General features: G+C 39.7%; 1 protein-coding gene across 2 annotated transcripts in view; it reads left to right on the top strand.

Annotated features, from left to right (window-relative positions):
• Positions 1-12,950, top strand: part of CPM (carboxypeptidase M) — a 66,584-nt gene that overhangs the window by 29,374 nt on the left and 24,260 nt on the right. For both annotated transcript variants that reach the window (XM_079139184.1, XM_079139185.1), the window contains exon 3: positions 5,388-5,485. In XM_079139184.1, the coding sequence (XP_078995310.1) occupies positions 5,388-5,485 (98 nt within the window). The remainder of the gene's footprint in view (positions 1-5,387; positions 5,486-12,950) is intronic.

Genomic DNA, 12,950 nt, shown 5'->3' with positions numbered 1-12,950 from the left:
AAAATGCTTTCAGTTTTAAATGACACTACATAAGCATAGCCAATCTGGAAACTTGTCTATGCTTTTTGTCTCTGTTTTGTTATCATCTGCTAGTTTTTGTGTTAGTTTTTGTTTGGTTTTTGTAAGGACCTGCTTTAACTTCTTTTCCTCCATTTCACATCCAGAGGGCATTTGAACTGTGGAAATGGATTAAACTGGTATGATTAGTGTATGATATCCACTCTTCTGTAGACTCATCCATTATTTGTGTGCCAGATGTGATCAGCTTTGTGTGTGTGTGTGTGTGTGTGTGTGTGTGTGTGTGTGTGTGGTAATGGGAATATGTATAAGGAAACTGAAAGTTTGGTGTCATATCTGTGGACCATTCTTCTCAAAGGTAAAAGGAACTCTCACTGTTGATAAACCATTACAGGGTTTATGCAAACAGCCTTACAAACAGCCTTGCCAAGAGAGCTGTTATTCCCATTTATCTTTGAAACAGATGCTCAGTGCATTGGGCAAGCTCTCTCAAGCTCTGACTTAGGTCAAAGGTTACTTGTTAGGATACACAGAGAAACGTGCAAGTCTGAGAAACCCACAGTTGATCCAGCACTCTGGGTACGAGTTCGTGTGTCTGGCCATGTATACAAGTCTAGGGTCAGGGCCACCCAGGGTCTCTGCTTTTCTCTGCACATGTTACACTGAAACTGTAAAGGTAGAGGTAGTCTGATGGTGTTCTTACATCAGCACCCAGCATGGATTGTGCCCGAAATTTAGCCTTTGATTTGATTATCTTGTCCTGGATGGAGCAGTCAGAGCCAGGTAGCAGGCAGGACCCTGTCCCAGGTACAAACCATAGCAACACAACACTGAAAAAACTGCCTGCAGAGTTCTTCCTGAAATCAGAGCTCCAGCCTATCCTTCCTATTCCTAGGAAGATTGAGGCAGCATGGTGTTATCAGAAGTACACAAGTCTTGGGCTCAGATGGGTCTGGACTTGAATCTGGTGCTGCCATTTAACTCAGCTATGAATTGTGGCTTTCACCCCCCTATACAGAGGTGTTATGAAGATCCAGCAGCATACAGCATTTACTTAGCAAAGTGCTTGTCCATAATATCCAAAATATATGAATGATAAAGTATGATATTTTAATTGTTCTGTTCTTATTTTTTAAAAACCAAGAAAAAAATTTTAATTCTTTTAATTTGAAAAACCGAAAGATGAAAAAGAGAAAAAAAATCACTTGGTTTTTATCACCCTCTCAGCTCCTTATCGCTGACATGTGCTGTTTTCATCTCTTATAGGGACTCCTCCATTGTTTAAGGCTTTATTTGCTGTGGTGCTATATGTTTTTAATGAATAGCCTGTTTTACATGTTTTGATGTTATACAATTTTACATTGATTTTTCTCACAATGGAAATTGTTTGATTTATTTCTTTGTACTGAGGATTAGACCCAGGAGCACTTAGCCACTGAGGCACAACTCCAGCTTTTATTTTTTATTTTGAGATAGGGTCTTGCTTATTTGCTTAGAGCCTCACTAAATTGTTGAGATTGGCTTTGAACTTGCGATCCTCCTGCCTCAACCTCCCAAACCTGCCTTAGAAATATTTTTAATGTTAGATTCTGTACCTAATTTTAGTGAACATAGCACAGTTTGCATAAAATTACTTCTTGGTGGACCCCTAACAAGAAAGAACTGGTAGAATAAATGGAAGTGTGCTCATACAACTAAAAGGAGCAAAAGTATATTTGTTAACATAGAAACAGTTTTATCATTTTATGTAAAGTGAGATGGTTTTACCTAAAGATTGGCTCCCAAATCTATCTGGACTATACACTGACTGTTTCTTTTAAACTGTAATAGCAATGGGCAGGGAGGACGGTAGAAGTTCACTGGATTAAACAAAGGAGAATGAAGGGAGGACAGGGAATGGGAATAGGAAAGACAGTAGAATGGATATAACTTTGCTATGTTCTTATATGAATACACAACTAGTATATCTCCACATCATATACAACCATAACAATGGGAAGTTATACTCCATGTATGTATGATATGCCAAAATATTCTACTGTCATATGTAATTAAAAAGAACAAATAAAAAAAATTTTAAAAGACTGTAATAGGCCTCAGAATCACCAAAGGGACTTTTTTAATGTCTCAGACTTTACCCGTGGAGTTTGAGTTAGTAGATGGAGGTTGAGGCTCAGGAATTGGCATTCAGGGAGGACGGGGGATGTGATCAGTGACAGAGTGTCTGCTTAGCATGGTACAAGGCTCTGGGTTCAATCCCTAGCACTGCCAAAAAGAGAGAACTTAGGAAATCACCTTTTTTTTTTTTTTTTTTTTTAAACAAGGATCCCAGGAGATTCTCGTGTGGAAATGGTACCTCCTGTACCAACCCGTTGAAGCTTACTAATTTTCCAAGCTTCTCCTCCTTCTCCTGAACTCCTATGTACATTGTAGCACTTCCTGTCTACTTTCTTGTCTTGTGTATCTTAGTGAATCATAAACTGTAACCCTTTTCCTGATCTTCTGAGCAACCCAATTTGGTACCGAGGGCCCTGGGTTTGTGTTAAACCCTGAGTGAGTTAGTAAGCTTAGTAAGCGTAGATTCTGAAGTATCTGGAATCCAAATTTAATTTACTTTGTAATGAAGAGAAAAAGGCAGAATACTTTGGAACTCTTTATCACACCTGTCACCAGCTAGAACTTCAGAGAATAAAGGTAGTCTTTCCAACCTTAATAGAGGAAGAAAAACCTTGCTTACATTACCCTAGTTTTGGCAATCAGGTTGTTGAAAGTAAGTGGTTTGTCTTTTGTGCACTTCCCCTGGTCTTAGCCAGAGATGGCCAGCGTTGGTTGGAGGGGCGGGGAAAGCCCTTCAAGAGGCAGGTCCCTGCAAAAGGATTGTGTGTATCCTCTAGGTTGTGGGTTGATTTCATTCTCAGACTTATTGCCGCTGAAGTCATTCAAGGTAAGTTTCTCATCTTGCAGTTCACTTAGAGGTCATTTGTGCTAAAGTTGGGATTGAATTACCCACCAAAGGACTTCTTCACTTGGTTTGATCAGTTTGATTTCCTTCCCTCCTTAAACTAAGTAATATTGGATGTCCACATCAGGGGAGATTTTTGCTGTCTTTTCCTGTCTTTTGTGTAAAAAATAGACTCAGAATTGTAAATTAAAATTGATAAATATTATATTGAGATGATATTGAATTTTCCCCTTTCCTGTAAGGGGACAAAAACCATACTCAGTACAAATCTGTGATTATGCTAACTTTAAAAGCATTAATAGTTGCAGAAAAGAATTCCCCAGAAACAAACCAAAAAAGCCAAGTTTAACAACTCACTCAAAAAGTTCTTCCTTGTTTCATATGAAATGTTAACTTTGTAGGATTGAAGTTCCAGATGACTATTGGGGAATGGCGGGTTCTGGTTAATCAAATGCTTCTGGTGGGGAATGACCAGATGGAATGTACATGTCTACAGAATGCTCAGAATCCTTATTCCCCACCCCCCTTTGATGCTGGGGATTTAACAAAGGAATGCTTTACCACTGAGCTATATCCCAGCCCCTTAACCCTTTTTTTTTTTTTCGACAGTGTCTCACTAGGTTGCTTAGGGCTTCACTAAGTTTCTGAGGCTGGCAATCTTCCTGTCTCAGCTTCCCTGGTAGGTGAGATTACAGGCATGCATACCACACTCATCCAGAACCCTATTCTGAAGCATCATCTGTAAAACCCTATATCTATAAAGCGTTTCATGATTTCCCCTCTTTGGAAAAAGGTAACCATTTCTTTTGTTCTATACCTATGACAATACCCTACACACATTTCTGTGATCATGTGTGTCACACTTTAGTGTGTGCATGTTGTTACTCTGGACTAGATCAAAAATTCAGGAGTGGGGGGTATAGTTCAGTGATAGCTCACACAATTAGCTTGCTGAATTTAATCTTCAGCATCTAAAAAAACATCACTGGGCATGGGGCATGTCACTGATCCAGGTTGAATATCTGGATATAGTAGTAGTCAAATGTCTCTTCTGCAAAGAGAACTCTGCACTGAACAGGGACCATCAGTCAGACAAACTACATTCTGTGGGCATTTTCTGAAAATTTCTAGTTACTGAATTTAAAACATCAACCTGTTATGACAAATTTCCCTAAAAAATTATTCTAATAATATCATGAGTAAATGTTGAAAAAGACAAATCCGATATTGGCTTCTCCCTCATCTCCTCATTGCCACTGAGTGCTCCCCACTCTGTAGGATCCCTGATTTGAGGAACTAGATCAGAAATTCTGTAGAAACCTGCTTAACATTAGCCTGTTAGTTGTTGTTAAATTCCTTTCCTGGGCTCTTAATCTCCACATGCAGCTGAGATCATTTGAACTTTGTATATACCTGATAGATATCAAACACAAGCCCAGTCTCCAAGTTTATATTAAAAGTGCCAGCCAATTTTAGAATTGAAAAGGACTTCTTTGCTTGCACTGGTTGGGAAACCAAGCCCCCTGAGAGAAGGGTAGTTTTTATTGGTGAGAGGAACGCTAGAATTGAAATCAAATAGACAGGGGGCTTAAGTCATGATCTCCTTTTGCCTGCATAGTCATAAGAAGTTTACTTAATATTTTTGAAGATCAGTTTTCTCACTTGTAAAGTTTGATCAATAACTCATCTCAGAGGGTCATGACGGGATTGCTTGAGGTGATGTGAACCAGGTACCAGATGTAATATCTGCACAGAGGCCATCCTCCGTGATCTTGTTTCTGCCCGTCCAGTCTAAGGCAGAGCTGGGACTTAGAAGTTTTCCTTGGCATTGTTAGGACAGGTTGTGGCTGCTAGTTTATTTGGCAGAACTCATGCACATCAAATATACAACTGAAGGGGTTTGTCACTGCAGCATTTGAACACAGGATTCAGGATTTTTCACTTTAAAAACAATCTCCCTCCTGAGTTACATGTCTTATTACTGTTGCATTTTTCACTTTGCACTGCAACTTATGGCCCCCTTCCAGTCAACCATCAAATGTAATTTAACTTTGTTTAATTGTGCGCCTTCTCAAGATTGTTTCTGTGAGGCTTCAGGTTCTCCAGTGAAGTATATAAACATTTCGACAAAATAGATCTGTGTAACCTAATAAGTGTTCAATTTTTAAAAAATCACGTCCTAGAATAATAAATATCTGTGTTAAATTGAAAGGGTTTCCCTAAATTTTGGCAGTAAATGAGAGCATTTTAAGCACAGAAATGTTAGTCATGTGAACTGAAGTCACCAAGAAATGTTAAAGTAATCAGGTGGGAGAAATGGCCTCATTGGTCTTCTATTCTCATTCTTCCAGAGTTCATTTGTCATTTTAAGAGACAACTTACTTTTCTCTTTTTCTTCCCTATAAAGGTAGAAACCTGTGGGTTCTTGTCGTGGGGCGGTTTCCTAAGGAACACAGAGTTGGGATTCCAGAATTCAAATACGTGGCAAATATGCATGGAGATGAGGTACGTACGTGGCATGAATTTCTGCAGAGTCACCAGACACACATCCCCTCAGGTCTCTTGAACTTGGTATAAATGCTGGAGAGGACACATGGAGAAGAGCATACGTTGCAACAAGAAGCAAGGTCTTCCTATGAGACTTTCTGAGGGAGTTTAAGGAATTGGGGTCCAACAGCAGCACAGCCATTTGGTCATATACCTGGTACCCTGTAAGAGGAACCTGAGCTGCTTTTGTGCTTAAAACTACAAGAATAACAGTGCTTTGAACTCCTGCCAGCCAAGACCCGCCGTCCTTTCCGGGTTGATTGTCTGCTCATCCAGGTCAGCATTAAGGTGACCCAGCAAAGGAGCTCCATTTATTTGAACTCAGAACAATTAGAAGATTCCAAATAGCCCATCCAGACTCCTAACATCTGGCTTGGAATACTTTTGTCACTCTCAGTCTTATACTCGGTATTTTCTTTCTTTTCTTCCTTCCTTTCCTTTTCTTCTTTCCTTCCTTCCTTGGATTGAACCCAGGAGTGCTTTACCACTGACCTACATCCCTAGCCCTTTTTATTTTTATTTTGAGACAGGGTCTTGCTAAGTTGCTGATGGCCTTGCTAAGTTGCTGAAACTGGTCTTGAACTTGGGATCCTCCTGCCTCAGCCTAGGATTACAGGATGCACCGCTGCACCTGACACACTCAGTGTTTCCAGTGTTTATGTTTAGGTAGCCACACAGAACTCTCTCAGATGCACCATTCAACAAATACTGTCAAATGCCACAAGAGTGTCTGACCTTTTTTTTTTTTTTTTAAGTTAGAAGAGATGAGCTCTTTTTATTTTGTTTCACAAAATGCCCTTTTATCACTCTTACCTGCCCAGCCATTCTGGCACATGGTTGAGGATGTTCATTCACCTCCTTTTCTTACCTTACTTCCTTAGAATACTGAGAACATGAAAACTGTAGTATTTTCTACTTACCAGGACTCCACAAGGCTGGGCAGTCAAGTGAAAAAAGGTAGTTTCCTGTCATCACTGTAAAGAAATAATGCATGAGAATGTGCAGAATACCCTATAAAACACTTAACTTACAGGAATTTCAGTGTAAATGCATATTCCAATAAGTGCAACCTGCTGACTTGTTGGAACACTCCAGATTTGCAACAGCCTGGGTGGCTTGCTCTCATCAGTGCTGTGCTTCCTGACCTGGCTTCACCCTCCCCGAGCCCAGACTCCAGTGGAACTGGCTCCACCCCCATGACACGCACAGCCTGCCCTTGCCAGGCATGCTGCCCAACCTGCCTTGCTGAGAGAGGGTACTTCTTGCCGCCAGAGCAAAGATGCAAACATCTGCCTCTCAAAAATAGTAGATATTTGAACCTGATTTGGGGGCACTGAAGTTTGATCCATCTGTGACTTTCTGAACATAACAGATTGTTTCTTAAAAAAAAAAAAACAACAACTTTCTATTGCCAGGAGTCCAACCAAAGTTGCTTTTAATAAAACAACTGTTAGAGTAGCCCAGACGTCTTTCCCTTTTGCTCTCCAGTCTATTGATCAAGGTCCCTTGGAATCCATTTTTAGTAAGAGACAGGTGGCACTCTTTGCCTTCAGTAGTTTATTTATTGAATTGCTGGCATTTCATCTCAGAAATTAACCCTTAAAACTGAAACTTCCAAAGATAAGAAGAAATGTTGCCCCCACCTACACCCTAATTTGCTTATTCTTTCCATGCAGTTTCCCAAATTTCTGGGGTCTTTCTCACTGGGTAGTTAATGTGTCCCATAATGTCAGGTCTCCTGAGTTCACCCTGATTCTTTAAGGAATAGTGAGGACTGAGATCAGGCAGAGGAAAAAGGTCTCAGTGTGTTTTGGGGTGGGGATTCGAAGCACTATAAACCCCTTTCATGTCCCAACTGGTAGCAGTGTCTGTGGGCTCCACGGGGCTGATAAGAAAGTTGTTATTTTGAATTTGAGGTCTTTAATATTCAGCTCTGCTGGTGCCACAGGGAGCTAGAGAGAGCGATGGCCTAATCTTGGAGCAGAGGAGTCACTTGGCACAGGGTCTAATTCCCACATTGATCCTCACTTAAATCTTTTGGCATTGAAAGCATTCTCAATGATTTTCTGTCTTATTAAAAAGCAACATAGTCAGGTATGATGGCACACTCCTGTAATCTCAGTGGTTTGGAAGGCTGAGGAAGGAGGTTCGTGAGTTCAAAGCCAGCCTCAGCAAAAGTGAGATGCTAAGCAACGCAGTGAGACCCTGACTCTAAATAAAATGAGCTGGGAATGTGGCTCAGTGGTGGAGTGCCCTGAGTTCAATCCCTGGTACCTGCTCCCCCACCACCACCAAAAAAAAAAAAAAAAAAAAAAAAAAAAGAAAGAAAGAAAAGAAAAAAGCAATGTAGTTAGTCATTTAGGACATCAACCCTTAGCCTCCCCAGAGGTTTGCCTTGTTATATTGGTACAAACTTGGAGCTCTGACCTCAGGATCTTGGAATCTTCTGGGAATGTATGGACCTGAATATGGAATATGTGGACAGTTCCTGCAGGAGGCACATACATACTGAGGGGCAGGATAGACAAAATTGGCCACACAATTAAGATTTTTCTCTCTCCCAAGTGTGTGCATGTTACCACTTGATACCAGTGAGCAGCAGCATCAGGAGGACCCAGTTTGGCCATTTCCCCCCATGAATCTCCAACTCCTTACATCTTGTTTTAGAATTGGGTCTTTTCCTTATTAAAAATAATCTGTTTAGTTTTCTACTATATATCCAAAGGGCTGGGGGAGGCAACCTTGAGCTTTGTCTGATTATGGCAGCCAGGACTGAATAGAGGAAAGCACAGAGAGAATTTTTGCAACTCAGGAATAAACTGAGAAGAGCCTTTTTACTCCAAAGAAGAACCTACAATTTGAGTATATATAAGTAGCGTTGGAAAGTGTCCTCTTCCACCTTCACCTGGTTATTATACCTTTAAAATAAAGGTTAATTTTTTTTTTTTTAAATAGTACTGGAGATTGAACCCACGGATGCTGTACAACTCACTGGGCTACATTCCCAGACCTTTTTGTTTTTATTTTGAGATAGGGTCTCACTAGAGTTGCCCATGCTGGCCTCAAACTTTCTGTCCTCCTGCCTCAGCCTCCCCAGTAGCTGGGATTATAATTGTGCGTGACCATGCCCAACTCCAATCTATTTTTTTAAATTAAAGACAAGACTATGACGCTTCAAAAAAAAGAAAAAAAGATGTTATTGTGGGCACGGTGGCACAGCTCTGTAACTCCAGCTACTCGGGAGACTGAGGCAGGAAGATCACAAGTTTGAGGCCAGCCTGGGAAGTTTAGCAAGGTTCTAAGGGAGTCCAGCTTTGAATTTGCAACAAAACTGTCTGAATCTGAAGCCTGAGCACTGAGCTTTACCCAGTGAATCTACCCCTTTTAATCTCTCCACTGTCCCTGGGATGTTCTATTTTTACTGTTTTAGTGTTATATATAGATATTTGGTCTATCTCAAATTAATTTTATCTAGATGGATACTCAGTTGTTCCAGAATCATTTAATGAGAACACTTGGGCTTATTGATCACATGAAAGAGAAACAAGCTCTTAGGAGCAACACTGAAATAGATTTCTCCAAGTTACCAATCTTGGTCCCTTTTGTTTTCGACTTCCTACTTGCCTCTCCTGATTGCCTTTAGCATGGGAGGAGATTTCTGAGGTTTCACCTTTGTTAGTTTAGTAAGACCAGCAGGTGTTTTTCTAGTTCATCCAGGCCCTGGTTTACACACATATTGGAACTTAGAATTATAAAGCCCCAATTCTAGGTTTAATATATGCAGCCTCCTCATTGACACACCTGAAGTTTAGTCAGGTTTTCTAATCGGTAGGACACTGATGGGGTTCTACCCTTCCCTTACTCCACAGATACTCGGACTATTTGGGGTTGGGATTTGTGTCCCCCTCGCCTTCCTCTACCACCTCATTCTGCTACTCTCTTGCTTAGTAGACACTATAACCAATAATCTAAAATTGAGCTTTACTTAAAGCTGTGGTCATGTCCTGACGCTGGGAATATACATAACATCCTTGGCCTCTGTGTGGTTGCTGGAGCGCCACCTGGGAGGGTCTCCAGGCCTCTTTCCTTCCTAAAGCTCTCTGCACTGTTCTGTGCTTTTTATCTGTCCTCATCCCCCACCCCCTTTTTTTTTCTTTAATAGAAAAAGCTATTTTACTTGGGCAATTGCTGGTTTGGTTAAGGCTTCTCTAATTCCTCTCTAATGGAAATATTGAAGCGAGGCATGACTATGTTTTTAAGAATTCAGTGCCTAGAGTTTTAAGCTCACCCAGCAACAGGCAAAGTACAAGTCAGAGCTTGGATTCCAGCCCCAGTGGCCTTGACCTCAGGGCCATGTCTTGATTACTGTAGGAGTAGGTATTCAATGTGTTTCGTAAGTTGAACTAAATTGCAAATATGATTTTTTTTTTTCTTTTTTGGCTAGGAGTTTAAATTTCTGTTTCTTAATGTCAGTTTTTACTGTGATTGTTTATTTGGGTTTAGACTTTTGAAAAATCCACATCACATTTGGAATCTCATATTTGGTAACATTTGTTTATAGTTTATTGTATTCCAGATATATAGGTTGAAAGGAAAAACATTTCCTAGAAATAGTGAGCATATTTTTTAACCTAAAAATAAAGGACGTATGACTTTTACACATCTGAGTATAGAAACAGTTTATGAAATGTAATTTGTATGTCTAAATGTTTGTACTTAGAGGATATTTTAATGGTTTATGCAGACGATAGGACATACTATCTGAAATTGTGTGTGTCTTAGAAAGTCTGGAATGTGTAGTCAACATGAGATGGAGGTGCCAAATTTATTAGAACAAAAATATAGAAGCTGTCCTTCTAAAACTTTCCTCCACCACTATTCTAGATAGCAAACTGTTCTCAGTTATGCAGTGTGGCTTTAAATAATGAAATTCTTTCTATCTGGATTTAGACAGAGCTAATGGTTATTCCAGGTGAAGTGTCAGATTCATTTTTAGCATGTAGTAGATTCCTCAAATAGTGATCTGTTTCTCCAGCTCTTTGGGGGGAGACTGAGCCACCAGTGTGACCATACACTTAGATTTCTTGTCATAAGCAGAATTGTCAGCCCCCACCCCTGTAAATTTTGTTCAGTACCAAAAAAATCGATCACACAAAACAACTCTCATTTGAACATCTCTGCTTCCTAAGCACCTTAGGTCCTCATGTTTTCCAGAAGTTCTTCCTCAGGATGGTCTTGACCTTGTACTGGATTTGGCAACAGTAACTTATTAACAGTTAAGTACTGAATACACGATACACTGGAAGCTATGTAAGATGTACACAGAGGAAAACCGTTCAGACCCTTGCTCTCAAGGCTTAGATGGTGGAGTGGGGAAGGGGTGGTCAGCCAGGTTAACCGTAATCTACGTGAGCAGTGTTAGATAGTGTGGGCGTGGAGTGTGCAGGGGCCACACAGGCAGGTCGCTAAACCCAGACCTGGGAGGCCAGACCAGTATGTTAGATAATGTAATATATAGGCTCACTAGTTGAACAAGGATTAACTAGGCCATCAGACAAATGAATTAAATCTGTAACACACCATTGTGGAAGCCCAGAACTGAAATTTCTGTTTATGTCTGCGCCTCTCTCTCTCTCTCTCTCTCCCTCTCCCTCTCTCCCCACCTCTTTCCCCCTCTTTTCTCTTTTTTCTCTTTCTCTCTCTCTCTCCCTTCCCTTTTCTCTCTCTCCCCTCTTTTCTCTCTCTCTCTCTCTCTCTCTCTCTCTCTCTCTCTCTCTTTCTCTCTCTTTCTCTCTCTCTCCCTTCCTCCCACTCTCTTTTCTTTCTTTTCTCTCTCTCTCACCCTACTAACTGTGTTGCGGATTGTTCCTTCAAATTTTTCCCATTGTGTTATAAAAACATCCTGTGGAGATCTAGACTCATTTTTATCTATCTGGCAAATTCCAGTTTGGCTGAATTGCACTAAACCTGATGGAGACTTGATTCTCTGCCTTCTGGGTTATTGCCATTTTAACAACCGCCTGAATCGCCAGTGAAAAGCTCCCGAAGCTGTGTATGCGCCCTGGGCCTCCCAGGCTCTTACTGGGGGTCTTTTCATGAAGTCCACACTCTCACAGAAAGGAAGTGAGCGTGCTGGATGAAAGGCTGGGTAAGCTAAGGGAGACTGTTTTCACCACATTCTTTCTTAAAATTTGAACTCTCCAAGGTTTCATAGTCAAAGACTTAATTCTGAAGTCTTAAAATTGGGAAGGGAGGGAAGTTTATACATAAAACATGAGTGAATGTTTGAGACATTTATATTAAAGTTGGGAAGAATTAATTTGAATAATATTTGGCTTAAATCTGCTGTTACAGAGGCAGCAAATATGGCCCAACCAAAAAAAAAAAAAAAAAAATTTAACTCCCTCTGAAATTCCATCTGTTTGCCTCAGCATTTTTTAAATTATCTGACTTAGTTGGTTCTTTATCATATTCCCAAGGTTTTTTTTTTATACCCTCTCCAGTTGGGAACTTGTGTATTGTTGTGGGATGTTGAGACAAACAGAAAATACTTTGATTACACACTTTCATATCTGAAAGGATCATGACTTTATTGTTTTTATAAAAATGACATAAAGATACTAGAAAGTATCTATACTAGCAAAATAAGAGGTAATAAGTCATTCAGAATGCTATCACCCAGAATAACCTTTAATATTTCTGGATCACCATCCTAAACATCTATATATTTCTTAGTTAAAAAATGAGAGGAATTTTAAAAATATAAAATAGAATGTGTTTCATATTATGAATGTTACTTTTAAGATGTATAAAATGTAATCTTTTAATTTTATCTAAGTATGATTACATTTAAATCTTTAAGTTTATTTGTTTATTTTAAACTATATTTTTGGTTGTTAATGGACCCTTATTTTTATGTATTTATTTATATGCAGTGCTGAGGATCAAACCCAGTGCCTCACACATGCTAGGCGAGTGCTCTACCACTGAGCCACAACTCCAGCCCCTAAATCTTTATGTTTGATCCCAATAAATTTATTAGCAGAAGACTAAAACTGAAATGAAACTAAAAATAACTGGTTAAATTTTGACTGTAAAAATAACTGGTAACTAGTTCTACTATTAACTGAATTCTTACTCAACTCTAGCCTTTTAATCGTAGCTTTCTTTGCTTTTGGCTAATGAATTTTGTTGTCAACTCCCCTGACTTGAATTTTTTTTTTTAACTATCTTCTGCTTTTATTTTTTATTTGTTCTTTTTAGATATACATGACAATAAAGTGTATTTTGACATATTACACATACATGGAGTATAACTTATTCTAACTAGGATCCCAGTCTTGTGGTTGGTTGTACATGATGTGGAGTTTCACTGGCCATGTATTCATTCTACTGTCTTTCCTGTTCCTGTTCCCATTCCCTT

Source organism: Sciurus vulgaris (genome assembly GCF_902686455.1).
Source record: "Sciurus vulgaris genome assembly, chromosome: 5".
NCBI lineage: Eukaryota > Metazoa > Chordata > Mammalia > Rodentia > Sciuridae > Sciurus > Sciurus vulgaris.
The sequence above is the reverse complement of the archived record's forward strand: the minus strand, read 5'-3'. Positions and strand labels throughout refer to the sequence as shown.